The sequence below is a fragment of the Columba livia genome, chromosome 6 (assembly GCF_036013475.1).
Source record: "Columba livia isolate bColLiv1 breed racing homer chromosome 6, bColLiv1.pat.W.v2, whole genome shotgun sequence".
NCBI classification, from domain to species: Eukaryota; Metazoa; Chordata; class Aves; order Columbiformes; family Columbidae; genus Columba; species Columba livia.
In genome coordinates this window covers 35898356-35925804 of record NC_088607.1, presented here as the reverse complement: position 1 = coordinate 35925804, position 27449 = coordinate 35898356, and the positions used below count along the sequence as shown (strand labels likewise).

Genomic DNA, 27449 nt, shown 5'->3' with positions numbered 1-27449 from the left:
TTGGGAGATGATGTGCTGAGATTGCTGCAAACTGTGTATTGCTGAGGAGACGGGCACAGCCTCTTCTCTGTTAATTTCGTGTACCACATCTGTTTTCCAGGAAGCTGGTAGGGTGAAATGAGTGTAGCCTTTTGCTTATGGCTTGGAAGACTTAAAAAACCCTTGTTTTTTGTTTTCAGCCTTTTTTGAATGAGCTGCAAATGACCACGTTCATAGTTATGGGGAGTACCGAAGTACCAGCCTTTGTCTGGCTAATGAGTGGCCCCCATCCGCTGTGATGAGTCCAAAATACATCACCAGGAATACAAAGTAAAGGCAGCTTTGCTTAAGTTGCAGGCAGGCTGGGATGTTTGTGCTGTCAAGTGCTTTAGAAAGAGAAATGATTTTGTCAAACTGTTTTGCGTTGTTGCTTGTGACACCTTAAGGTTTCTTTAGAGAGATTATAATTTCACTGCTGTTAATGTGGTCTGAGCTCTGTCTGGTTATAAACCGCTTTACAAGTGAGGTGTAGGAAAGCCATAGCATTGTTTGGCTTATGGACTTACCCTGCTCTTTATTTAACTGCCCTGTTGCCAGTTGCAACTCTGCAGGTTGCTCAGAGCTTAGACAGGCTGATTTTGGGTATTGAGTGTTGGTCTATAAACAGGGTCGCTGAAGATCTTTGTAACCGAACAAGGGAAAAAGGGTCCTGTGCTCTGCCAGAGTTGTATTTCCAACTTGAGGATAAACAACTCCAGTTGTTGTTGTCACAAATCCTACAGCACCGGAGTTTAGAAGAGTCATTGGTTGGAGAGGGAAATAAAACAGTCTGTCACCTGCTGGAGATGGGAAATAAATCAGGTGAGCTGAAACAAAAAGTCTGTTCTTTCTGCGTCCTGCAGTGCTGATGGTAAAACACATTTTTATCACTTGATATCAATCTTTTTTAGGGGACCGGGGGTGGAATTTAGTGCTAGAGGAGCTATGGTAAGGCCTTCCTGATGTTTCTTGTATGTTTAGTTTTGGGGAGAGGGTACAATAATTCCCTGAGTGACTTGCTCCAGTGTTCTTGGTCTGGAAAAGTTTACTGTGATTATTAGATCAGGTTTTGGGGCATGGGGGTGGAAATTTGATCACAGCAGGGGAAAGCACACAGCACTCCGATAAGACTGATCGCTTCTTCGCTTTTGCCTTGCGGTCCTCCACTCTGAACTGTAACAAGCGTTTCCTTCAAGGATTGCTTTGCAGGGCCATCTTTGTAGCCTTAGCATCACTTTTAACAATTCCCTGCATCTGTGTTTTCTTTTCCCTTGAACAGGGCCTACGCAGAAGACTCGTCCTCTGTAAAACACGGTCCGAGGGCAGAGCCGAGCAAGAAGGTGAAGCATGAGGAGGAGGAGGAGGGCAGTGGCGCTGAGGGCGGAAAGGCCGTCGCATCTGGCAATGAGGAGGCTCAGCAGGAGGGCAAGAAGAAGAAGCGTTCTGGGTTCAGGGACCGTAAGGTACAGGACTCGGGTGTGTCACACCTGCAGCTGCCACACTACAGCGGGGGAAAAAAAAGGAGAACACTTGCAGAACGTTTAATTCAGATTGTGGTACCATGCATGTCTGGCTTTTGTGCTGTACTTGTGGGTATTTCTAAGGACCTGAACCTGTTTTCTTGGCATGCAGCTTTGAGTTTTTTCAACTTATTTATTTGGAAAGCGCAGCACACTGATGCTCTGAAACAGAGACCTGTTTTCCCATCTGCGGTTGGATGTCCAAGAAGTGGCTCGCCGACAAATTAAGGCTCCTGCCTCCATGGCTGTGAGGATGGACCCTGCGAAGTAGGGAATCGGTGCAAAAGCTTCAAAAACCACCTAGGGCAGCCAGCACGTGTGTGTTGGAGGCCATCCTGGGAACATACAGAGTGTGGAGGATGAGTGAAGGATGAGTGTGGAAGTGAGGGTTATAAGAAAGGTGTAGTTTAACTTTTCCTTTAATTATTCCATGGAAATCTAGTTGTTGAAATACAGCCTCACTTCCTATTTGTGGTTAGTCATGTCTCTCGATGCCTATGCCTATTTAATTCTCACATCAGACACTTGCAAGAGCAGCAAAGCTTGAGTAATGAACTATATTGTCAGCTCGTGACCTGCTTTCAGTGCTGGGTAATCCTGAGAGCTTCGGGCTCCTCAGAACCGTCTGACAACTAGTTTGGGACTATCTGTAACCTCTGTTGTGACAAGCTGTATGATTTGGTCTGATTGAGCATCCTGTAACTGAGAGCTGGCAGACAGCAGTGTTTTGTTTTTTAAACCTGTCTGCATGTCAGTTTCATTGGGCTGTGTTTGATGATTTAATATCTTTGCACTGCTAAAGAGGGGAATGGGAGTATATGCTCTTCACTCTTCCTTTCTCTACGATTTGCTTCTGATAATTATTTTCAAGTCTGTATTCTGGAGGCTGCATCTCATTAGCTGTTAAATTGTGGATGGTTGTATATAGTGGCTTAACAGCTTTTAATAAAAAATTAAGAGCTGTTTTGTTTGAAATTGCTGAATCACATTCTGTTCTTGGTTAGAGCAGATAACACAACTTGAAATTTCATGTTCCTTGGGGTATTTGGGCCTCCAAACCCTCCCTGTTGTGACGTGCTGGTGGTAGCTCGGTGATGTTGGGAGATGTTATGCTGAGATACTCAGAATTGTCCAGGACTATGGGCTTGGCTTCTGCTAATTTTCCTGGCAACTGGATGCCAGGTGCTCTGACAGCTTCAGCAAGATTTCAACTCTTGCCAGTGCCACTCAAGACAAGCGGGTTATTTTTTCCAGTGTCAGCAGATGGAGGCAGGTTGCCAAGAGCAAAGGAATGATCCACCTTCTTCCACGCTCTTCTTTTTTGAACGAGAACACTTGTTGATACAGGAGATGTAATGATGGATTTTTGACTTACGTGGCTTGGTCGCTTCTGGCTGGGGAAGCCAGAGAACGTTTGTTTGCAACTCTTATTTCAGTTGTTAGGAGACGTGCCTGCGCTGACCAACTCTTTCCTTCCCATACTAGGCAGGGAGGAACGTGGCCACGTTTTCCAAGCCAGAGGCGAGCCAGGCGTGGGACGGTGCCCAAGAGGTCCGGTGGGGATGATGTGCAGCCTGAATCCCTTCTCAGCCCATGGCATGACAAAATGTACCTTCTGTGCCCTGAAAGCCAGCGTTGCTTTTGCTCCGTTTAATTCAGGATGTAACCGGTGTTCTCCCTGGTGCCAGGTTCCGTGTTTGAGTGTGAGCGGCCCCGTTGTGGCTTGGGGTTTGGGCAGTGGTTGCCCCAGTGACTCATCTCAGGAGGTATGTTGGAACGTTTCCAGCTCGGATGGCAGAGGAAGGTGTGCCCGAGTCAGGATGGGCTGATCTCCCTATCACTTATGTATCACCCAGGGATTTTCCTACTCTTCTACATGATTAAAAAAACCCACACAACCAAAGCAAACAAACGAAAAACCCCACAGTAAAACACCTCTCCAACTCTTCCCATAATTAATTGAAAACAGTGTGGTGTTTTCCATAAGGGAAAGAACAAAATGAAGCTCAATCAAAAGTGTTTAACACTTGTTTGTTATCCGATGTTGCTTTTAATGAAGCTGATGATTAGTGGTGAAACAATAAATTAGGCATGACATCGCTATTTTGGGCAGTGATTCAGCGGAGAGGAAGTTGAAATATAAATCACTTGGCACCTGCTGGGGCTGGGACAGCGTGCGGCTGGTTCCAGGGCACGTGTTGCCTCGCAATCTGTGCAATGTATAGGTCCTGCCTGCGTACGGGAGGAAAGGAAAAGATTGTTTGAATGCTTTTGCAGTTGGAAGGCTAATGAGCGGTAATACATGATGTGGGTGGGCTGACAGATTATTTACTTTGCTAAAAAGAGTTTGCATGCGGCATTAGGACTGCTTTGTGAAGACTCGCTTGCCGTGGTTGCTGGCTGCTGCAGGTACACTCCCTTTGGAGTGCTAGTCGTGCCAAGACTTCATTTTAGTGTACAGTGCAGTAGAAAACCCAATGAAATTAATTAATTGCCCTGCTAAGATGGGTGTGGTGGAGCTGGACTGCCAGAGTTCCCGTTCTGCTGCATGTCAGGGAGGCCCCGGTGATGCTGTGGAATTGAACAGAGATGTTCGTTTTGAGCTTTATTTTCATGTCTGCACAAGATTTCACTTCATGAACATTGACTGTCTCAACAGCAGGATTACTTGTTTATCTTTCTACTCCCATCCCGTCTCTATTAATAAATGCCAAAAAGGGGACTCTTCCCTTTTTGGTCACAAAAAGGGAGGCCCCTGATTACATGAGGCTGCAGTTGTGGAGGCAGGATGTGCGTTTTTGGCTGGGATCCACTGCCTCCAGGGCTGGTGCGTACTGGGGGAAGGCAGCCGTCTGCCTGCTCGCCTTGCCAGGAAAAGTATTTTGGAGTATTTCATAGGGAAGAGGTCGTGGGAGGAGAGACTCGTCGGGGATGATTTTGCCTCCAGATCGTTTAGAAGCAGCGTAATAAAAAACCCTCACAAATGGTGGTGTGTCCACCCCAATACATACACCCCTGCTTTTATCGCTGCATTTGTACAGAGATTTTAGGGCACCCAAATTATTGCTCACTTTGTGCTCGAATAAGCGAGTTGTGCCTGTTTTAGGGTCTCGGCAGTTCCCTTCTTCATCCGGCTTCATGTTGAATGCAGTCTCGAAGCTGAGAGGGACGGGTTGCGGCATATTTGTGAGGCTTTGCCAGCTGATTAGATCATGTTAGCAAAAATGAGGTAATTGCGAGTTCAGCTGCGGGCAAAAGGGGAGAAGTGTTGGCTGCACTCGCTGGATTCTCCTGGGGAAGATTGAGGAAGAAGTGTGACTTTGGCTGTGATGAGAACAGCCCGTGAGATACTAAACAAGCCTTTTAGATGGTACTTTTTTGGTCTAGATTGTGAGTTATTCAATCCCCTTGTTCCTCATAATTTTTAAGGAGTGTATTTGTCCTGAAGGTTGTGGGGTTTGTGTATGTCACAGCTAATTGCTGCAACTCAGAAGGCTGCAAATAATGAAACCATTAGCTTCCCACAAAACCTCGAGTAGGCGCACATAATGATATTGCCTTCTGAAACTCAAATTGCTTAACAGGTAACACCTTTTTCTTACACCGCAGTGGGGGTAGAGGGGCTGCTTTGGGCCTTCATGGGGATAGCAGGTCAGCTTGGCTCTTTGGCCAGACGTGGCAAACTGCATCAGGAGCTGGTGGTCATTAACAGTCCTTCACTTCCCGCTTTGCTGTCTGATGCTGCTCTGAGACCTAAGGCAAAATGAGGCAACGCTCCACCTGCTGCACCCTTGGGTCCTGTCTTTGCAAAGGTGTTCAGCTGCTTTTATTGGAGGAGGGGAATCCCAAATCCACTTTTACACTTCTCACGAAGCCACAGACCGTATGGGGACAAACCTCTGGGTTTGCAAACGTTTGGGGCTCTTGTGCTGTGCACTGAGACACGAGGCGTTTTTTAGCCTGTTATGTGGCTTTTCGAGCCATGTGTTTAAAATTGCATCTTCATGAGTGCTTGAGGAAGCTTTAAATTTGGCAGTATGCATGGATAGAAGGCAGGATGGCTAAAGGGCCAGGTAATAAATAGACGCTGCACTTCTGTTGCAAGTGATGGTTGTGGTGGACTTAAAGGTTGCAGTGTGAATCTGAACGGGGTGTTGGAAAATTGCTGTGCCCGAAGTCGAAGCAAAACGTAAAGTGTTTAGCGTCAATAAAATAAAGCAGGGGTCTTGAGGACCACCCTGAGCTTGGGATAGGCAAGACTTGACAGCCAAGTTGCTGGACTGGTAAGAAGGAGCCTCGGTGAAGATGTCAGTCAAGGAACAACAGCAATGCTCACACTCTAAAAGTGAGAAAAAAGGTGCCTGACAGCAACAGGCGTATCAGTAGCATCTTAGTGACGTCCAGGCACAGGAACCCCAGGTTCCAGTATAAGTTGGGGAATGATCCATTAGAGAGCAGTGTAGGGGAAAGGGACCTGGGGGTCCTGGTGGACAACAGGATGAGCATGAGCCGGCACTGGGCCCTTGTGGCCAAGAGGGCCAATGGCATCCTAGGATGTATTAGAAGGGGGGTGGTTAGTAGGTCCAGAGAGGTTCTCCTGCCCCTTTACTCTGCCCTGGGGAGACCACACCTGGAATCTTGTGTCCAGCTGTGGCCCCTCAGTTCCAGCAGGACAGGGAACTGCTGGAGAGAGTCCAGCGCAGCCACCAAGATGCTGAAGGGAGTGGAGCATCTCCCGTGTGAGGAAAGGCTGAGGGAGCTGGGGCTCTGGAGCTGGACAAGAGGACACTGAGGGGTGACCTCATTAATGTTTACAGATATATAAAAGGTGAGTGTCAGGAGAATGGAGCCAGGCTCTTCTCGGTGACAACCAATGATAGGACAAGGGGTGCAAACTGGAACACAGGAGGTTCCACTTAAATTTGAGAAGAAACTTGTTCCCAGTGAGGGTGGCAGAGCCTGGCCCAGGCTGCCCAGGGAGGTTGTGGAGTCTCCTTCTGTGCAGACATTCCAACCCGCCTGGACACCTTCCTGTGTAACCTCATCTGGGTGTTCCTGCTCCATGGGGGGATTGCACTGGGTGAGCTTTCCAGGTCCCTTCTGATCCCTGGCATTCTGTCATTCTGTTATAGTGCCTTGCAAGAAATGTTTTGCACGAGCTTTTGAAGTCTCGGGCAGACAAGCGTTTTAACTAAAAGCAGCCCGCTTTGGGAGGGTGTCATGGATGGAGGGAGCTGCTGGTTGCGCTCTGCAGTGACTGCTCTTGCCTCCAGTCCTTGACACTCCAGGCTTGACACCGGAGCTGGTTGTAGTCCTCTCGCTTGAAGGTAGAAGTAATTATGTGTTTTGGCTGATGGAGTTGCGTGGGGTGTTCTGATGGGGTCAGGTCGTGCCCCGGCAAGGGGTGAGATGTGGGCCTCTAACCACAAGTCAGAAGATCCCTTTGGCGTAACGAGTCGCCACCTGCCCGGTGGGAGCTGGAGCTGAAGTCACCTGAGCTTTGCAGCTGGAAGGAGCTGGGAAAGCATGTGTTGTCATTCACTGCAGTTGGTAACTTTGTGATAAAACAATTGCTTTTGATCCAATGCCCTTATCTTTGTAGGACTTGGTGGACTGAAGCAATAAAAATGAGTCAAAGCTCGATTCAAGGTGCAAAGGCTCGTAAGAAAATGGAGGAGCAACAAAAGTTTTCCTCTGTGCAGGTGGCTGCGGGAAAGAGGGAGCTGGTTGTGGTGGTTGATGCAAGGACAGTTCTGTGTTCCCTATGGGCTTGATTGTAAAAGAAGCAATGGCAATGCAAAGAAGAGTAGGGCAAATGCTTGAAATGATGTCAAAGCCGTATGAGTGAGACCTTCTGTTTTTCCCCTGGTCACATTTGCTGGAGATGGGAGATGGAACAAGGGTAGAGAGGCTCTGCTTTTAGCCAGCTACTTTACCTAAGCCTGGGTTGGGGAATTAAAAGCCTTTGGTTTCTTTTATTAGAAATAAGAAAAACTAGAGAGGGTGTTTTCTTTCTGATAAACATCAGGGTGGAGAAGTTGTTGAAGAACAAGGCTGGAACAAGACCAAAGCCATAAATGATCTACAGATGCCTTGGCACTACCCTTGATCTTGCCTGTTCTCTTCCAGCAGGTCTCTTTTTCCCTTCCTCCTGTGGCCCTTGGCCAGAGTACTGAAGGTTTCAAGCACATTATGGGCTGCTAAACATGGTGGATAATGCAGGAATAAAAAGCTGAGCTACAAAGGGAAGTTTTCTTCTCTAATACATAATGAAGTGCAGGTCTTTGTGCCTTTTTCCTCCCTTGCGGCTCTACGTTGGGATTTCTGTTTATAAAAGCTTTCTGTTCTTTGATAAATTCTAGCTGTGTGTTGGGGAAAACAGTTCTAGGTATAAAATAATCATTCCTGGGGGAGTTAACAAGTGGCAGATTGGGAAGCAGTGGACTGAGTAAAGAATGTTTCTGCAGAGTTTTGCCAACATGATAGAAAAGAGGAAAAAATGATGTTGGGTGACTGAGCAACCAGCTGCAGCTCCAGATAATTTGTTCCAAGACTCTGCTTGAAAGTCAAGTTGTCTCCCAGCTCTCCAAGGCTTTTACTTCATTTATTAATCGGACCTTCAACACTGTGGTTAAAATGTTAAACTGCTTTAGATTCGCACATGTGATACTGGTGCTTTTTGTGTTCACGTTTAAAAGCGCCTTCAGGGATGATGTTCATTTGTTTTATTCCCTGCCACCATGAACAGTCAAAACTTCTGAGTAGCAAAGACTCTTTGTGTTTGTTCTTCTTAACCCTGGGCCATCAGGAGCTGATATTTCTAATTTTCCTGGTAGGCTAAGGATAGGAAGGATTTGGACCCATTCAGCATTATTTCTTTCAAATGTCACTGCACACAACTTAGTGATGTTTCTAAACCTTTCAGAGGACTAAGGGGCTTGTGGAGGTGTTGGGGAGGAACCACGCACATCTCATGCCGGTTGAATTTCATTTCCAGGTGATGGAATACGAGAACAGGATCAGAGCCTACTCCACGCCGGACAAGATCTTCAGATACTTCGCCACTTTGAAAGTCATAAACGAGCACGGCGAGTCGGAGGTTTTCATGACACCGCAGGATTTTGTGAGATCAATAACACCTAATGAAAAACAACCAGAGCGTAAGTGATGTGTCTCTAGCAATTGGAAAAACTGCTACGGCCAAGGGGAATTAACTCTTCAGTCTCTGCTTACCTGATCTTTAAATTTCCCATCAAACAGTTGCATCGGTGGATATCCTCATTATGTTGAGAGCTATGGCACAAAATTGGGGTTGCTGGTTAGGCTGCTGCCACAGCCAAAATGAAGTGATGTTGGTTGGGCTGTGCTGCTTGTTTTTCCTGGTCCGGAAAGCTGTGTCCTGAGCGTTTAGTAAGAGGTTGGGTTTGGGGGGTGGCAGGAGGATTTTGCCCGTCCTCTGTGTCAGAGGAGATTCGTGTTTTGGGTGAGATGTGGGAAATGGGGTTTCTTGGTCTCCCATAGTGTGTCTCAAAGAATGAAACAAGCTGTTGTCAAATTACAGCTCCTCTCTACAGGCATTAATGGAGAACCCCAGCCCCCAAATGTTAACTTACTGAGAGTGGGGTTTGTGTGAAACTGTGTTTTGGTATCTTAGTGACAGCTGCTGAACAAATACCATGTACATGTGTGCTTAGAAAACAACAATATGAAGCGTATGCAGCAGGGAAGAAAAAATGATCCTGGCATTAGTGTTAAAAGCATGTTGGTCAATTGTTATTTAGGTTTTCATCAAGTCCTGAAAACGGCTGTAGTATTCATACCAATTACATGGTTCTATTTCCCGTGAAGAAGTAGTTTGAGCAATAAGCAGAAGATAGTGTTCATAGATAAGATGGTAACATAAAGTTTCAGCATCTATCTAAAGCTCCTCGAATCTGATAATTTGAAAAGCAGCAACACGTGGTTGAGGGCAAGTCTTCTCGTGTAAGTCATTATTTTTGTCAGCCAGCTTAAAAATAGAGAACATCCTATGTTTAATTTCAACACTTATCATTCTCTTTTACTTCTTCTGTGCAATATATGTGCTTGGCACGTTTTAAAGTGTGTGCGGAAAATAGGTGGAGGAGTGCTTGGGAAACACCTTTGGAGACAAGTGGAGGTGACTAATGCCAAATGACTTGTCAGTCTTAGCCACTAAATTTCTGCTGTAACTATTATTATCCTGGCGAGGTGAGCGACTGAAGTGACCCCATGAAACCTGTTGTGCCTTTCAGTACCTGAGAATTCTGTTAGTCGGTGTCACAAAGCAGCCTGTGAGGGAAGCAAGTTGCCTTAGTGATACTTAGAGGTGCTCTAGGAAAGTGGAATGAGATGGAACTGGAGCTTGGGCTGCCCATCAGGAGGCAGAGCAGGAGAGCGGGCATCTTAGGTCTTGTTAGCTTGAAAATCCATCTTGAGGACCGTGACTGTCATGGACTTGCTTCTAGACAAAGCTGCTGCTGGGCTGGTTCTCAATGACACTGTACATCATCGCAATCGTGGTAAATGATTTCTTAATACATAATGAACAGTGGAAGAGTAAATGGCTTAATTACAGTCAAGTCAAACCAGCCATACGCTTGTTCCCAAATGTTTTAAAAACTCATAATAAAAAAAAATAAAAGAAAAAATCTGATTATAAAACCAGAAGTTGAAGGCAAAGACTGCTACCTGCTGGCCTCTTTATTTCTGTACTTCACATCCGTTGGGTGCTTCTGACTCAGAAAATAATCTAGATTATAGATGAGTAGGGAAGTGCCGGGGCTGCTTTCTCCCTTAGTCACGACTCGGGTGTGCCCTCCGCTGGGGCTGCGCATCCCGCCCCCGGCCCAAGGAGCTTCTTCCTTCCTTCCTTCGGGTACTGATGTAGCCATGAGTATTCCTTGGAAAAATCTCCTTCAGGTAGAGATGCAACCTGCTATAACCATACTAACCGGGTAGGTTAACCGTTAACAGAATTACAGGTCACTTTCTGCAGTCCCACTGAGCCCAAGGTTTTCCATGAGTAATTCCTCCTAGGTTTGTGGGGCGAAGCAGTTGCCTTCTGTTCCTGTGAGTTAATGCAGTTCAAGACAGGAGCAGGGCGGGGGATGCTCTGAATGCTCAAGATGCTGGTCCTAGTTTCAGTGAGTAACTTCTTGTCAATGCAATGTGTCTGCTATTTTATGGAGGGGAAAACACTGTGGTATCTAAGTGATACAGAGTAATGAGGTATCTGAGTCCCCATTGTATTTATTTTTAAAGCGCTAATCTACTGCGAGGTATCGTATGCCTGATTCATTTTTATGGATTACACAGGGGAAAGTTTGATTTATTGTCATAAAGCGGCAAGTAAATTCTAGACTGCGTTTTGCAGGCTTGAGGAAAAGTGGCCAAGTCAAAATGGCTCTTGTAGGTTGTTTTCCCTAATTCAGTAAAGCTTTTACCGCAGCTTTCCCAAGCAGACAAGCTGCGCTTAAGGTGTGACGCACTCTTGCTGAGCTTGGGACTGTCTGTCAGAATAATGGCATTAAACTTGGAAGCTGCTTTAAAAAAGAAAACAAATTCTTGATGTGCTATCTGGGAAGTCCAAGCGCCACCAGAAGCATGGGCAGCGATATCTGCTCCCCGCAGCCCTCTGGCTGTTTGGTTTTACTCCTCCCACCTCATCTCGTACCCGAGCGATAGCTTGGCTCCCAGGCTGGATCAGCAGGAATGGTGGTTTCATACCTGGCGCCTCCTTGGTATCCCAGCCCAAAACCAAGTGAAAATATCTCCTTGGTCTCTGGTGGGAAGGGGAAGGGTTCACAAACCCTATTTTAGAGGTTGCGACTCTTCCGAGACAGGTGGGCTTTTGCTGAAAAAGGCATATGAAGCCATGACGCGTGGCAGGAGCCGTAACCACGCCTGATACCTGCAGGTTGTACCTGGCACGCTCTCTGTAGCCTTACGTAGCTGTTGTCCTGTGCGGAGGTTTCCGAGTGCACAGACCAGCTTGGTGGTGACCTGCTCTGGCCACAGAGTTCCCTCCACTCCCCCAAGTATCTCCGTGTTCATTCTGCGTGGGTTGTTCTCCTGGGAGAAGCGAGTACTTTGGGGCATCCTGGACTGAGGAGGAGCTGTGGCAATACTCGCCCGGTACCAGTTTTTTTTGCTCTTTGCAATAATGATCGAAATAAGTAAAAAAATAAGTCGTCATGTCTTATCACAACATGCTGTAACAAAGACAGGTTATACCCAACCAGTCTTGCTCTTTCATCCCAGTGGTGACCTCCCTGGTTAACCCAAACTTCGGCCACAGGAAAGGTGCCTTTCAGGAGCCACCACGCTCTGCAGCAGCTCAAATACCTGGGTTGTTGCAATGCTTGAGAGATTTTAATTTCACTCAGTATGGTGGGGAGAGGGAGGACTCAGCAGGCTTGTACAGATCCTGAAACTTGCGCGGAGTGTTCAGTGAGGACATGGAAGACCCAGAAAGAAAGTACAGGTGCTGAACTTGCCTTCTCATTTCTTGATGGGGACTTATTTCTGTGTTCTCCCCCAAATCCATCTGCCGGAGACGCCTTCAGGGAAAGGGTCTGATTAAAGAGAGGAGGTAATGTGGTGGTTATCTTCCAGAACCAGGAGGGCGAATAGATGTGGTTTGGTTTTTATTGTTGATTTTTCCTGTGAAAATGTCATTCCTAAGCAAGGATCATCTCTGAGCCTGTTGTGCCTGACATGAGACCCCAGGAACGCAGCCAAGGAGGAGCACGTGAAAGGTGCGTTCTTGTGCGTGCTGATGCCGTAGTCATCGGAAGAAATGAGCAATTAGCACTTCCAGGATAGATGATGGGGTGGCTGCTCTGCGGTGTTATGAATGCGCATCTCCAGGGAAACTGTTGGAGGAGGGGGAGATAGATGAGAGCAAAGTAATCCCTCAAACAAAAGAATTGTGGACTTTACCACAAAGGTGAGAGCGGTGTCCCCGAGAGACCTCGGGCAGCTCACTGTGTGCTTGCACATTACATTGGAAATTCAGGGGGGAATACTCGTACAAAAATGAGAATCCGAGTTACAGCTCTATAGGGGAAAACCTGGTCTAGCACCTTCTCCTGTAACACAGCGTGTCGCGGGCGTGGTTAATAAGCAGGTTTTTCTTCAATCTTGGTAATTAGCCCTTTTGCTCCTCTACTTGCGAGAAAAAAATAGAGTCCATGTCATACATGAAGTGAGAGGGAAGGAAAAGCAGATGGTAAGTGAACATAACCCAGATAATGGGAAATATCTAACAAGGGTATGAAGACTGAGGGGAGTTGAAAAGGTTTTTCCATCACGGTGGAAAACTGCTGGTGTCCCAGAGGAAATCAGGGTTGTTTCTAATTGATCTCAGCTGCGTTCTTGGCGTAATATAATTGTTCTTCTGGAAGCTCGATCGTTAAATATTTTTTAAAACTGCGACCTGTAATCCGCTGTCCATAGCTTGCCTCTTTTTGTTTTTTACAGGATAACATGAAGAGCTCGGTAATTGTTTAGATAATTATCAAGCGTCTTTTCATTCGTCAATAGAGATATAATACGCGTTTGACTTTAGATTTAATTTGAGCTGAAGAAGAGTAACAGCAAGTTATTCTGTGTTTTTTTCCTTTACATAAGTAATTCTTTCTCCATTATTTGTTCCTCTTTGGCCTGGGGAGGATGTTTTAAACACAAAAGATATGGTTCTCCTGTTGAACAGCCTCTTTTCCCCGTTGTGGCAGTCAGCAAGTCATTTGGATTTATTTTGAAACATTATTATTTTTAGAGTGCTGCCAAAGTTCCATCCCACGAATAGGAGTGGGGGCCTTTATTCTTAGTATTGCCGAGTGAGCGGTGTCAGTCTCATCTGAAACAACACAGCGATGCCGCTCGCTCAGCGACTCCTCGGCGGTGCTGGCGTTTCTTTTGGTCCCATGATTGTGCTTTGGGGGGTATCAGAGTTTGCAGGAGTCATGCGTAGTGGTACCCAAAAATCACAAGTAAACTAGCTATGGTAAACTAGCTATTGGTCCCAAAGGCTTAGTGGGGCAGGCAGGTGTCATCCTGAAACCATTGCTGGATTTCATTGCTGTCTCTCTTGAAGAAAATCCTTTAATCCCATTGTGAGAGAGCAGCATTTCAGCCCAAGCTCTCCAGCGAAAGGTGGAAAAGCTCTTTTTTACTGTTAAACATGCCTATTAGCTTGTGTTCCTGCGGCTCGTCAGCAATAGCCCAGCCAGGGGATATTTGTTTTATGAGTGTATCGCTAACAGACAGTCCTGCGGTAGCTTTAGCTTAGCACGCTGCCTTTTGAATAACAGAGATGTAATAACCAACATTCTTTCCTTTCCTTGTTCAGCTGGGATTGTCCTCGGTCGTGCGGTGTTTCCATTAGCTCTCCGGCCCACACAAATGCTCAATTCCTGTTGTGAAGTCTTGGAGGAGAAGCCTTTTTTAATGTAATGCAAAGAAAGAACAGAGGCGTCAGGCAACCTCTTGTTTCTTGGTTTCCTTCTGTCAACTTTGAAGATTAAAGACTTGTGGTAAAGCACATCCATAAAATGAAAATAAACTGTGTTGGGAAAAGAAAAATGTATCGAGTAAAACTGTGTGCCTTGAACATATAAATGCCCTTTATAAGGTTTTGAATTGGTTTATTCTGTCAGGAGCTATTGTAAGGGGAATTTTATAGAGGGATTTAAGCGTGTAGCTTAGTTAATGCAGCAGAGCGGAGGGGATGTCATTGTGCACAGCCGCGACAAAGAGAGGGCATAGAACACCGATGTGAACAGACAAGTTTGTGCTTGCAACAGGTAACACTGATAACAGTGACATGGAAAAAGGCCAAGCAGCCAAAGCAGCTACTTCTGGTGCTGTGTTTTCATACGAATGTCTCTCCCCGATCTCAGAGGGGCGCATAAACCAAGGTTATCCATTTTGCTTCTCGTCAGATGGGCTCATGTCAGACGAGGCTGATGTGATATATGTAATTATAACTGCGTTTCTGTAATTGCTGTGGTGTTGTAAGCTGTTTCTTCAGCAAACATAACAACGAGATGCTCAGGGCTCTTAAGTTTGAGGACAGACCTGGCAACTTCTACACTCGGCCTGAGAGTTCGGCTGCAGGTGCAGAAAAGCCGTATGTAAGTCGAGGTCTGTTGCTCTGTCCCTCGCAGGAATCGTCTCTGCTTACCCAGGCGCTGCTTTGTTCTGTATCTTTTCAATACGTGCCTCAGCGATCGAGGAAACACATGGAAGCAAACATCTCCATGCTTGGGTGAATGAGGCCGGACCAAACCACAGACTGGAAGCCAGCTGCCCTGAATTCAAACCTCCGAATTTCACCAATTTCCTTTCGCTTCTGTGTCGTTGTTGTCATTGATTGCTGCTACCTGTCGTCATGCTTTTTAGTCCACTCCAGCCATACCCCATCACCTCACGTTCCACCTGTGGAGAGCACGAGGTTTACAACAGTAGCCTTGTCCTTTAGTGTAGATACCAGTATTGTGCCTTTTTAGCTGCCATTTGGCTGTTTTAATAACTTTTCTCTATGTACATACAGACTCGTATATTTATTCATTACACGTTACGTATTTGCTATCTATATTTAGTAATATATATGATATTTATATTATATGTATATAAAACAGTAGTTAGTTCATCTTTTCTTGCTGTTCATCTCCACGAGCATCCATTCATTTTGGGTCTCTTCTGAAACCCGTTTCATTTCCCAGTAGTGGTGTCCTGCCGGGGAGCAGGGGGGATGCCATGAAGACATATATTCACTTGCTATTTTTAACCCGTGTCCTTTTTTAGCGTTCTGTGAGTACGTGTGCCACGTCGGGCTGTCAGGGATCTGTCTTGCAGCACCATTTCCTGGCATGGCAACAGGAGGTGTGCTTGAGAAATGACTTTATTACGCCACGTGGGCGTAAGCCAAGCTCAGCTTAGCGCTCCGCATCCAGACGGATGGGCAGGGGGGAGCTCAGACCAGAGAATGCATCTCTGGTAAAATAAGCATATTTATTAAACAAATCATGCCTCCAAATGTTCCAATACTTACTCTACCGCCTTTATACCCACAATCTTAAGGAGGACAATATTCAGAAGATGATTAAATTCTGAAAAAGTGCATAAATATGCAGTTTGCACTCTGTTGTCAGGCGCACAAAATATTGAGAAGGCGCTTTCTGGCTTGAATACGCACAAATCCAGAAAACCCTCTGACAATCGCTTTGACCTTTGAAATTGGTGATGGAGGAGTTTTAGCTGCTTTGGCTCAGAAAGGTCGAGGGGGTCACCCCGCAGCCATTAGTAACTCCTTTTTCTGCTCTGTAACCATTATGAACCCTTTCCAGTAGACGGGAAGGGTTTTATTATCCTCCTGCACAAGCAAGTGACACAGCAGGCGTGGGAGAGGTTTTATTTTGCTTGTTTTCCATCTTTTTTCTAATTTAAATTGAAATGAGAGTATGATAATTATCATAAACAGTGGCAGAAAATGCACGGGATGTAGCATTGCGGACGGGTTTTAATTCTTCAGCGAGCCAAAAATTGGCCTGTGCTCTCCCAGATTACTGCAAGGGCTTGGTTTGAGTTCTGCTTTATCTCCTCTTAGGGCACATCTTCCCACTTTGGATTGCAAAGCTCGGATAATTCATCTTCCCAAATATCTTTGTCATTTGGCTTATACGTGCGTTCGTCAGTGTACGTATAGCCCGCTGGGCATTGCGGATTTGATGAGAGCTCTGTGCCTTAACTCTGCAGGTGCTGGGATTGTATTTCCCTCCCCTCTTCGAGATAGAAAAAGCACGTTGTGATGGTGTGAGAAACTGAGTTTACTAATAGAAATCACCCCTCTACCTGCCTTTCTCCAAAATGCCCTTTCTAGCTAAAGCGCTCACCTTCATATGAATCCAGCTACAACTTCTCTCCTTGGAAATCTATTTACCAGCAATTTTATATGAAAATATGAACAACTTTTTGGATTTATCTGGGAAGATCCCAGTTAATCTTTGTGTTCCCATTAGCGAGCTGTTCAAGAGGTGTCATTTAAAACGGTGAGAGTTTTATGAACCTGTATTTGCATGGAGCATCGTGGGCAAAATGTTTGGCTGGTAATAGTGCAGCAGGGTTGTGCTGTGGGGTGGGTATTTGAGGCTCTGGGGGGTGCTGGGAGCTGTGCTCCTGCTGCCCCTGCTACCAAGAGCTTTTCTTCTCCGATGCCACGAGTTTGTCTTTCAAGATCAAAATACCAATTACAAAATGCACGAAGCAAAGAAAACAATGTCACCGTTATGCTTTCTACGGGTGTCATTCAGACAGCGCATTTTACCTTCTAATCCTCCAACAGAAACCCCTCAAAATGTTGATTCTTACCCTTGAAGACCTTTATTTGTTAAAGTATCTCTTTCTTTTTGTCTTTCAGACCTGGGCCTGGATCAGTTTATAGTGAAACGCTACGATGGGAAGGTGAGCGCGTTAGACTATTAAGTGTATATTATTCAATGGCTTTTTTAACCTAGAGTCCTTTAGTTTAGTTATTACCTGTGTGTGGGTATAAGTTAAACAAAGTATTTAAAATACTATTTTCTGAGCTTTTTGTTGTTTAGTAGCACTGCAGTGCTTTTTCTAGAATGACAGATGGATAGTTTTTTAAAGGGGTCTTATTTTAGTGTTTACAGATAAAATATTGCTGCCTCTTATATACTGGTAAGCCAGGAAATTATGGGTCGCAATCATGTTTCTGTGCTGCTTCTTTATGGCTGTTTGAGACCCCCATAAATTACGCCTTATCAGAGGAAACTCGCTTGACCTTTGCCTTCCAGGCTTATCTCCAGGTTCCTAAAGGAAGGAGATGCTCCTGTGTTTTTATCTGCATCCCCAATATCTATTTCTCTCCCCATCAAACAACCGTATTCCATTCCCCTTTTGAAGCCCAGGTCCTTCCTACACGGTACACGATGGTTCTGGATGTTTGTGCTGGCACAGTGTGTGTTGCTAAAACGTTGAGCATGGTCTTGTCTACCTGCCTAAGTGGAACTGCGGAGCATCCTCCCTTTTACTGCAGAAATCAGAGATCAATTAACCACACCGTTAATCCCACTGGTGTGGAGGAGCACAGTAAATGCGGCTCTGGCCCTAGGACTAGCAGCTCATACCAACTTCTTGACCCAGATAACTGCAGGTTTGTTAATTTTCCATCATATCACGTAGTGGTATTCCAGCTTTTAGTGATATTTTAATTTCATCAGCATCATCTGTAAACAAAGCTTCTGTTTTTCCAAAGGGAAATGGATATCTGATTGCACTTCATTGCTGAGCGATGTGCCTGACACAGTGTCGGGCATTTCCATAAAGCCTTGATACTGGGGAAGAAATGCACTTAAAGCTTTCTATAAACACAGCGTGGGCTGAACACGTGCAGCTCCCGGTCTTGTTTTGTGGTTAGTAGGGAAAGGTAAAACCAAGAAGTGGTGAGGTGACAGGGACCCCAGGTGTCAGTGGCATACGAGTGTTCTGGTTGCCCAGGCAGCAGAGCGAGGTTGGGCTTGAGAACAGACAGTTGGGAAGTAGTATTTTGGCAATTAGTTTTGACGCATAAAACTATGAAGCATGTTGTGAACACTTGTTTTCTTCTCCCTCTGACGCAAACGCGTGTCTGCTTGTCAGGGTTCAAAAAAAAATCCCCAAAGAAATAGAAAAGTACTTATATTCTTAGTGAAATATCTAATGTTTCTCCCTCTAGTTTGTCAGTCTGTTTTGCGTCTGCTCACTTTCATCACTTGATCTTGTCAAGCTATCACACTCATCCCCGAGGCTTCACATAAACAAGACTTGTTTGTGGGGAAGAAATGCTGAATCCCACGCTATTTTTGCTGATCGTTCCTCTGTCCCTGTGTGCTCTGCGGCCGCCGGTTCCTATCGCGTCGGACAAAAGATGCGAAGGCAATCCCTTGGCTGAGCGCAGCTTTCTGTTCCTCTGCCCGTTAGCGCTGAGGGCTTGAATTGTAGCACGTTTCAGTGTGACAGAGGCGGTGACTGGGGGTTGAAAATGCATCCTCCGGCTCCTCCCTGTTCTGTGCAGTCGGTTGCGATGGGCTGTGGTTTTGAAGGGCAAATTTGTCTCTGACCCTGATTCTTCCTTTCAGACAGAAATGTTCCCATTCAGACAGGTACAGAAACATTTTCGGCTCAAGTACAGGCTCAGACAGAATAATGACCATACTGATTCATGTAACTTAAAGGTAAAGACAAATCTTGATTGTTCTTTGGCTGGAGGAAAAAGGTAAGCTTTTATTAATGCTGTGGCATTACAAAAAGGATATGTGTGTTTATAACTGCAAGGCTTTAACAGCCATCTCTCTAGATGAAAATCTGTCTCTACTTTAGGGGAGTTAGGAGGCTTTCACAGAATGGACTGGGTTGGAAAAGAGCTCAGAGATCATCAAGTCCAACCCTTGGTCCAACTCCAGCCCATTGACTAGATCATGGCACTAAGTGCCATGTCCAATCTCAGCTTAAAAACCTCCATGGCCGGTGAGTCCAGCACCTCCCTGGGCAGCCATTCCAATGCCTGACCACTCTCTCTGCAAAGAATTGCTTTCTCATCTCCAGCCTCAATTTCCCCTGGCAGAGTTGAAGCCCATGGCCCCTTGTCCTATTGCTGACTGCCTGGGAGAAGAGACCAATCCCCACCTGGCTAGAACTGCCCTTCAGGTAGTTCTAGAGAGTGCTGAGCTCACCTCTAAGCCTCCTCTTCTCCAGACTAAACAAGCCCAGCTCCCTCAGCCTCTCCCCATAGGGCTTGTGGTCAAGTCCCTTCCCCAGTCTTGTTGCTCTTCTCTGGACCCGCTCCAGCACTTCGATATCAGTTGGTGCTTGCGGTACGGCGCTCGACTGTGCGTCGTCATCCACGCTCCGAGGATTTTGCCGTTCAGCGTGGTGAACACCTGGAGGGTGGACAACAGTCAGTCTTTGCTTTTCGCACCAACCACCTTTCACTCTGACCTGTAGCAGAGTGAAATTGCTTTTTTATGTAACTTACAAGTGCTGATGCTGCCCTCGGATGTCTCTGTGCTTTGGTTTGGGTGGTCTGGAAGCAAGGCAGCAGATTTTAGGGTACTGCAATGGACTCGATGGCTATCTTCTCCTCGGACCTATTTTTTCCACAGTCTAATAACACCCTAGAAGGAGTTTGCACTGTTGAAGATGAAGAAATAGAGGTTCTTGTTTGCTTGGCTGTTTGCTTAAAGACATTTGGGACTGACAGAATCTGACTGTGGCTATTAGAGTAGTGCTGATGTCCAGGTGAGAGGATCATTTGAGGAGATGATAAACTAAGTTGGCCTTGGCTCCCCCTTGGTAATGCAAGAACCTGACAGCAGATTGATCTGTCTGATAGCATCGTGTTTTCATTTTATTGCTTGCTTTGGGTTTCAGTTTAAACAAACAACGCTGTCTTTATGCATCAAGCTCCATCTGAGCTGCTGCAGAGCTGCCCCTACTCATTCGAGTTTCACTCGCATAGCGGCACCTGAGGATAAAAGTACTTTTACATCTCTTTCTTCTTGCCTGTTGCCAACTACGTATTCCTCTCGTGCTCCTCTACCTGGAGTCGGCTTTCTGGTGCTTCCCCTTTGCGCTGATGAGCTCAAGCAAGAGGGCAAGAGGTCCATTGTTCCCCTGAGCATCCTTCCAAATGTCACACAGGGGTAAGGGGACTTGTGATCAAAAAGTAATAGACTTGTTCACTGGAGGTTTCCTTCTCGTTTTTAAGGTGAGAGGAGTATGTGAGCAGCCAGACGTGAGCAAACAGTGGTACTGGAAGCACTGACGATCTGCAGGGTAGATCCTGGCTGAAGAGTGGAAAAGAGAGTTCATTTTAGTTCCAAGCAGAGACGTATACCCAGGGTTGCGTGCAAGGAACAATTTAGAAAGAGATATGGCAAAAAGAATAGAACCAGCTGTGCAGTCAGTTGCATTTTAATTACATATTATAGGATGATGTTTTAAGTATCAGTGTGAATTTTGAGCCCGCGTGTTTGAGATTTAAACGCCGCGGTATTAGTAAGGAGATGCAGAAGCTGCTCTTTTTGCAGAACTGATTTTATTTACAAAATACTACTGTCAAAACAACTAATTGGCCATCCTATGGTGGCTGGGACTCGTCTTGCCAAAGGATTTTATGGAGTGATGTGCCTCTGTATTGTAACTTTATCAGGTTGCTGAAGCATCTTGCTGCGCTTGAGATCCAATGCTATGGTGAGAGGACAATACCTGGTTTTGTTTGTGTTGTGTTTTTTGTTTCCTTTCCGTCTTCCTCATGCTGATTTATAGAGTTGATGCAGAGGGAGGTAAATGTTATTGCCTTATTAATGAGAACAATGCTTCTGTAATTTGAGCCGAAATGCTTTTTCTTCACTCATTGTAAGACCAAAAACCCTGGAGACATTAATCCAGCTAAATCCCCTGGTGAGATCGGTTTGCCAACATGAGCTCATGATGTCTCTGACCTGCTGCTGGGCCGAGTGTGGAAGAGGAAAAAGAGACATTGATTACTATAAATTCAGAGTAGAAGAAAAATATATCTCTATTAATCAGGCTGCAGACATTTCCAAGTGTTCCTGTTGAGCCTGAACAAAGGGTGATGTGAACAGAGACACAGTCTAATGCGTAGCTCAGGGTGCGGTGGTGTGAAGACGTCCAGACCACGACTGCTCATCTGCTTCCACGTCTCGTTCTTCCTCTTGTATTTTGGCTGTGGGAAAGCAAATGCTTTTTTAACCCATCTGTGGGAGAAATCGCTCCTGTTGTCCCTTCTCTCATCTACCATCTTGAAAAGCACGCTCTGGTTAGGAAGGGAAGTCCTGTTTAATTGATGATGTGCTGTTCCCCTGCTGCTTAATGCTCGTTAGAGCTTAGGAAAGGGCGCTTTTGAGAGCGACATGGAAATGTTCTTTGCGCATCTGATTTGCAAACTGAGGCATGGGGCTGTTTCATCACTCTTTGCCTGCATCTTGCTTAGCAAGAGGATAGTAGAAACCTGCTTCCACTAAGTGTGTCTCTTAGCACAAGTAACGTGGCATAAGCTTCATTAATGTTACATAAGTTCTAACACAGATTTTGGTTAACATTTTCTTTTTTTGTGCCCTCTCTGTTTACATGATGTTTGGGTTTTTTTGTTTGATGCATTAATGATTGACGAGCTTAATCTCTCCAAGAAGAGAAGCAGCGATGCTGTTAGTGGCGCTCATCTAAGCATGAGCTGCAGATGCACCCTGTTCAGAGCAATTCGGTCCCTGTCCCCTGGATCCTTTGTGGTGCCCGGCCCGGGGGAGCTCCCAGGAGTCCCACAGCTGAGATTTCAGCGGTGGAACATGGGGGAAAGGTGGGAACCGAGGCAGAAAACAATGTGGTGGGTGCACAGCACAGATCTGTCTTTGCGTTTTGGTGCTCGCACCGAAGGTAAGCTGCAGTGCTTTTAAAACACCTCGAGACTGTTTAGGAAGAAAAACACACTACACAACACTCTAGATGGCTTATTAGTTTAATAAAAAATATATTTGACTTACTCTTTTGTTCTCCTGTGGGGAAAATTTCTTGCTACTGCTTAATAAGAATGAAAGCCTTCAAGCTACCAGCGGCAGCTTACCCTCCTGCTACCACTGCTGCGGTAAGTAATTACAGAGGCTTCCAATGCCCTTTAATTACATTTATGGATTAAGTATTTCCTGCCAGCATTTATATTTACATCTCTAGACGTTTGGAGATGCCGTAGAGTAATGCAGAGCAACAGCAAAACCAAGAGAAAGGAAAATACTTCAGATGGTTTTTGTAAGGGACAGTGAAACACCTGAAATTTGCTTCCATTGTAATAATGCAGTTGATTGCCTGAGCCCGTTAACTGAGAAGGATACTCACTCCTTTCCCTAGTGTAGACACAATGAAAACAGGTGAGAAGTCCTCCAGATCCTGCTGTATGAGTTCCTGCCGATGTCTATAGAGTCTTTAGGGACGTGGTTTAGTGACTGTGTCAAGTTAATGGTTGGACTCAATGATCTTGAGGGTCTCTTCCAACCAAAATGATTCTATGTTTAGAGTGTTGGGAGTAAATGAGTCCCCATTGTCAGCAGTCTGAACTGTTGAGTCAAGCTTATGGCTTGATCGGAGATAACTTAGAGCGTTCAGCTGTCCTGGAACATCACTAATTGCAGATTTCCTGCTTCAAATTCCCTTGGCTTCTGATCTTAGTGCAGGTAGTTTTTCACATAATAACCAGAAAGCATCTTCTCACATAAATAATAAACTATATAAAAGTTCCTCCGCTGTCCCCAGAAGTGTCTTAATGAACCTCTGGGAGATGATTCTTGCCCGTGAGGCTTTGTGGAAGCAAGCAGAGGTGCCATTTGTTACAGATAATCAGCAAATCTGGGCCGAGCTGCTGTGATTTGTCTTGTCTTGTCTTTCTTTGCTGACACCGGTGTCTGAGGGTTTGGGTTTCTTTGCTCAGTAGCTTTTTTGTCCCAGCCAAACGTGGCTCCCACACGCTTTGGTTACCAGTTTTTAGGTACTTCTGTGTCCCTCACTGCATTTCCCTGTTCATTGGGAACTGTGCAGATGCCCAATGGCAAATTCTTCTCTTGGCTTGTTTTGAATAAAAATTTTGTCGAAGAACATCCTTAATTTCTTCTAACACAGGTAAACGCATGGTGCACAAACATCCCTGTGGACACCTGGATTACTCTATGTCCACATACGGAACACGCTTTATCCTTCCCTACCTCCTATACCAAATGTTCGGTTTTGACGGAGCTCTACTTGCTGGGATCTTTATGTACCACTAATTCTGTTGCTCCTTTTCACAGGGCTCGTTGGGCAGGCTACTAAAACGCTCTGGTTGCTCCATGTCCTCTTTTATTCTGGTTTCTAGGTACCCGGCGGGTGTTACTTCCAGCTTCTAATATCTCTGTTATTTGTGTCTTTATTCTAACTGTGGTTTGGTTGTGTTGTTGATGTAACCAAGCATTACCTCCTTTTCTTCCCTTTTCTAACCCTCTCCCCTTCCACCAGGATTTCTGGCAGGTACAAAGCAGACAGCATGTGCTTTAATTACTTTGTGCTTCAGACCTCATAATATGCACTTTTCATGTAAAAGGGACAGTGTACGCTCAGCCCTGCTCCTTTAATAAGTAATCCTGAATCCTTTCCTTGATCCTCAGCCTAAAGGGTTTATTTCCAAATACTCAAATTCAGCTTGTTAAGAGCAGAGTCCTCAGGGTAAGCGTTAATACATGGCTTGAGTAATGGGAACATCTTTGAGCAAAGCTTGAGCATGGTCCTCCTAATTTCATTGTGTCTTTTGAGGCTTCTGACTTATTTTTCAGTTTGCTGACACTGTGCTAGGCTGGCTCTGGATTTTCTGCCCAAGGCCGCGAGGTTACTTCTGTTCTGTGAGAAAGGCCAAGTGCTCTGAGGAAACATCAGCTATTGTGATATGTATGAGTTTGGAGAAGGTTATTTTTTGCCACTTTTCTTGAGTTTTCCAAGTTACAGAACTACCTAGGGTGAGCTATGTTAAAGAATATTTTAGGATGAAGATATTTAAATGCTGTAGTTCTTGGAATCCCAGAATGTCAGGGGTTGGGAGGGCCCTGGAAAGCTCATCCAGTGCAATCCCCCCATGGAGCAGGAACACCCAGATGAGGTTACACAGGAAGGTGTCCAGGCGGGTTGGAATGTCTGCACAGAAGGAGACTCCACAACCTCCCTGGGCAGCCTGGGCCAGTGTTCTGTCACCCTCACCAGGAACAAGTTTCTTCTCAAATTTCAATGGAACCTCTTGTGTTCCAGTTTGAACCCATTGCCCCTTGTCCTGTCACTGGTTGTCACCGAGAAGAGCCTGGCTCCATCCTCCTGACACTCACCCTTTCCATACTGATCCCCATGAATGAGTCACCCCTCAGTGTCCTCTTGTCCAGCTCCAGAGCCCCAGCTCCCTCAGCCTTTCCTCACACGGGAGATGCTCCACTCCCTTCAGCATCTTGGTGGCTGCGCTGGACTCTCTCCAGCAGTTCCCTGTCCTGCTGGAACTGAGGGGCTAGTTCCTAAGGTGGTTTCTAGGGAAAGGAACTAGATAGCAGAGGGAAGTTGATTAGTAAGTAAGAAGGGAAATGTACTCCAAATGCTTTGTTTGCCCTGTAGCTTCGTGATGTTAATGAAACCTATAGGGGAAGGCAGCAAAAAATAAGCACCTTGGTGACAAAGTGCCCTTAAGTGGGTGTGTGCGCTCCTTTAGTTTGAAAGTGGTTTACGGATTCATTTTTTGCTTTAATTTCTTTGATAGTTTTGCTGACACTAGATTTTCATACTGAAGTGACAAAACAGAGCTCCAAAAACTGTCCTTTGGTGACAGAGCGTTGGTGGGGAGAGGGAAGAAGGATGGATGGAGCAGGTGGGAGGGAATGTTTCAAGGGATGCTTGACCTCACCAACCACAGGAGAAGGGCCCATCTGGATGGGAGAAGCAGATGGAGTGACGAGTGAGATAGTGGAAGGGAATGGCAACATTTCTACTTGTGTCTGAATTTGGTTCCTTAACCATTTGCAATCATGACGGCAAGCTCTAATTGCATGATTACATGCACTTTTTTCCCTCCAAGCCCCTTTCTCATCTGGTGGGTGATTAGTGTTGAGTGTTTGGCCCTGACCTCATTGTCCGAGCCAATGTTCAGTGCTTGCTTTCTGCACAGAATTATTCTTTTCCCCGCATGCTTTCACACCGGAGTTTTTATCAGGGAAAACGAGCAACGTGCTTTATCAACATAATGAATTGATCTCAATAACGCAGGCTGAGGCGAGGGAAAGCAGAATCCCCGCTTCCCATCCGGAGACCCAAACTACCATTTAAATTCCAGGGTGCCAAAAGTCAACTCGTTTTCGAAGCGTGATTGGAGCCATCAAGGACCTCATTTGAATCCTCCCCCCTCCGTTTCCATGAGGAATGCTGCTGTGATCCTCCACACCGTGATCTCATAGCCCTGCAGAGGCCCGAGCAGTAGTGTAGACTGTCCCTTTTCCGACCCATTTCCAATATGCTTTTCCAGCAGGGATTTCTCCCTTGCATGAGAGGTTTGCTGCCTGCGAAGGGTCATACAGAATGCTGGCCTTGCATTTCAGGTGCCGTTTGTCTTAAAGGTGATGAATATTTCCAGCCTTGCTGGAAGGAGGGAATGCAGGTTTCTCTTTCCAGTCTCAGGAGACCACCTCTAGTAATCATCGCAGCCCAGTTGGTACGTGTCCAAATTCAGAGGGACAGACCATGCAGAACAACTTCACCTATGTCCAGTCTGTATTTTATGTCCCTGTGTATATATACAGACAAAATATCAAAGGTTTTAAAATACCCTTTATTACATTATACTCCTAAGCGGCAATATTTATCTGCCAACAGTAAATTTTAAGTGTTTTCTCAGCAGGGTTTGCCGTGCGCAATCTGTGTTTGCCCGTGGTAATAAGTAGACTTCATAGTAAATTATCTACAAACGACGCTGTGAACTTCACTGCACAAAGAGGTTTGTGAGCTGCAGAAAGCCCTTGTGCTCTTTCTATCACAACCTTAAACACTTTTTCTTATTTAGTGGCAAATAAAAAGTGATATAAAAAGAATCCCAGGCATCTAAAGTGGCTTATTTTACATCCGTGTTATAAAGTGAGTTCTAACGACTGAGTCCCTCAGTTGTCCCCTAAGTCTTTTCTTTGTCCTTGTTTCATAGCATGGAGGGGCCTCACCTGCCTTTTTCCTTCAAGGGCTTTTGGACATCTAGGCTGAAAGGCATGAATCTGATTTTTGAAAGCCTTTTTCTTGCTTTATTTCAGCTTTCTTAATGGTAGGTAGCGAGGTGCCAGCCTGAGGTGTCATGAAACATCCCTCATGACAACCTCCCTCATTTCGGAGCTTCCAGTTGAGCATTTGGATGCAGCCGGAGTTCAAAGCATTCGTATTTCAGTTACTGTACCCGGCTGCCGTTTTCACTGGCATTTTTAAGGGTTTTTCTCTCTTCTTAGAGAGATGTAGTTTGTGAAGAGACGCACATCCCAAAATAATAATAATATGGAGGGTCATCTTTGCCTTATAAAGCCAGAAAACTCAGAATCAAGGAAAAAACCTGTCCATGTTAGGCAAACACAGACACATATATATTTAAACTCCTACTGTAAAAAAGAGAATATTCCTTTTTAACACTGAACATGCAACATTTGAACTTCTCTTCCTATACACCTACACCTAAAATAAATGTATTAATAGATGTCTTTTAAACAGTTTGTGTGACTGAAGGTGGTCAGTTGGGACTGAAAGAGAATGGCTTTGCAGCAAGGGGACTTCACTGTCGGAAATGTTCATGGGTTTGTATTTGCTTCCACAAAATTAGTAACCTTAAAGCGTTTATTTTAAGAAGGAACAAACTGAGCCCGATGACATTTGTCAATAGAAGATGGTTCTGGAGAAATACTCATTATCTTGCATGCACTTGGGTGTTTATTTTGTCCTAAGTCGCTGCGGAGTGGTCACATAAGGCTGGTGAATTCCTGAAGCTTTGGTGTATATAAGCACAAAGGTGATGTTGAAACATAAGTTACGTGAATAAACGTGCCAAGCAAGTGTGTTTTCTCCTCCAGATTGAAACACAGTCGACTTTTAAGTGATTTACCAGGAATGCGTTCTTCCCAAAGCAGCACATTAAATGCTGCTTGTTAAGTAGTTTCTGAAATGCACAATGAAGTGGGTTTAGCTGGTAAAGCTTTTCCAAACACGCTTTAGGAATATGATCACCAATACCTTGTGTCCAGCTCTTCCTTTGCATCGAAGGCATCCTGAATGCAGCTTTTTCTCACATTT

General features: G+C 45.4%; 1 protein-coding gene across 2 annotated transcripts in view; it reads left to right on the top strand.

Annotated features, from left to right (window-relative positions):
* Positions 1-27449, top strand: part of MICU1 (mitochondrial calcium uptake 1) — a 98998-nt gene that overhangs the window by 24022 nt on the left and 47527 nt on the right. For both annotated transcript variants that reach the window (XM_065068094.1, XM_065068093.1), the window contains exons 4-6: positions 1298-1481; positions 8536-8698; positions 16981-17024. In XM_065068094.1, the coding sequence (XP_064924166.1) occupies positions 1298-1481; positions 8536-8698; positions 16981-17024 (391 nt within the window). The remainder of the gene's footprint in view (positions 1-1297; positions 1482-8535; positions 8699-16980; positions 17025-27449) is intronic.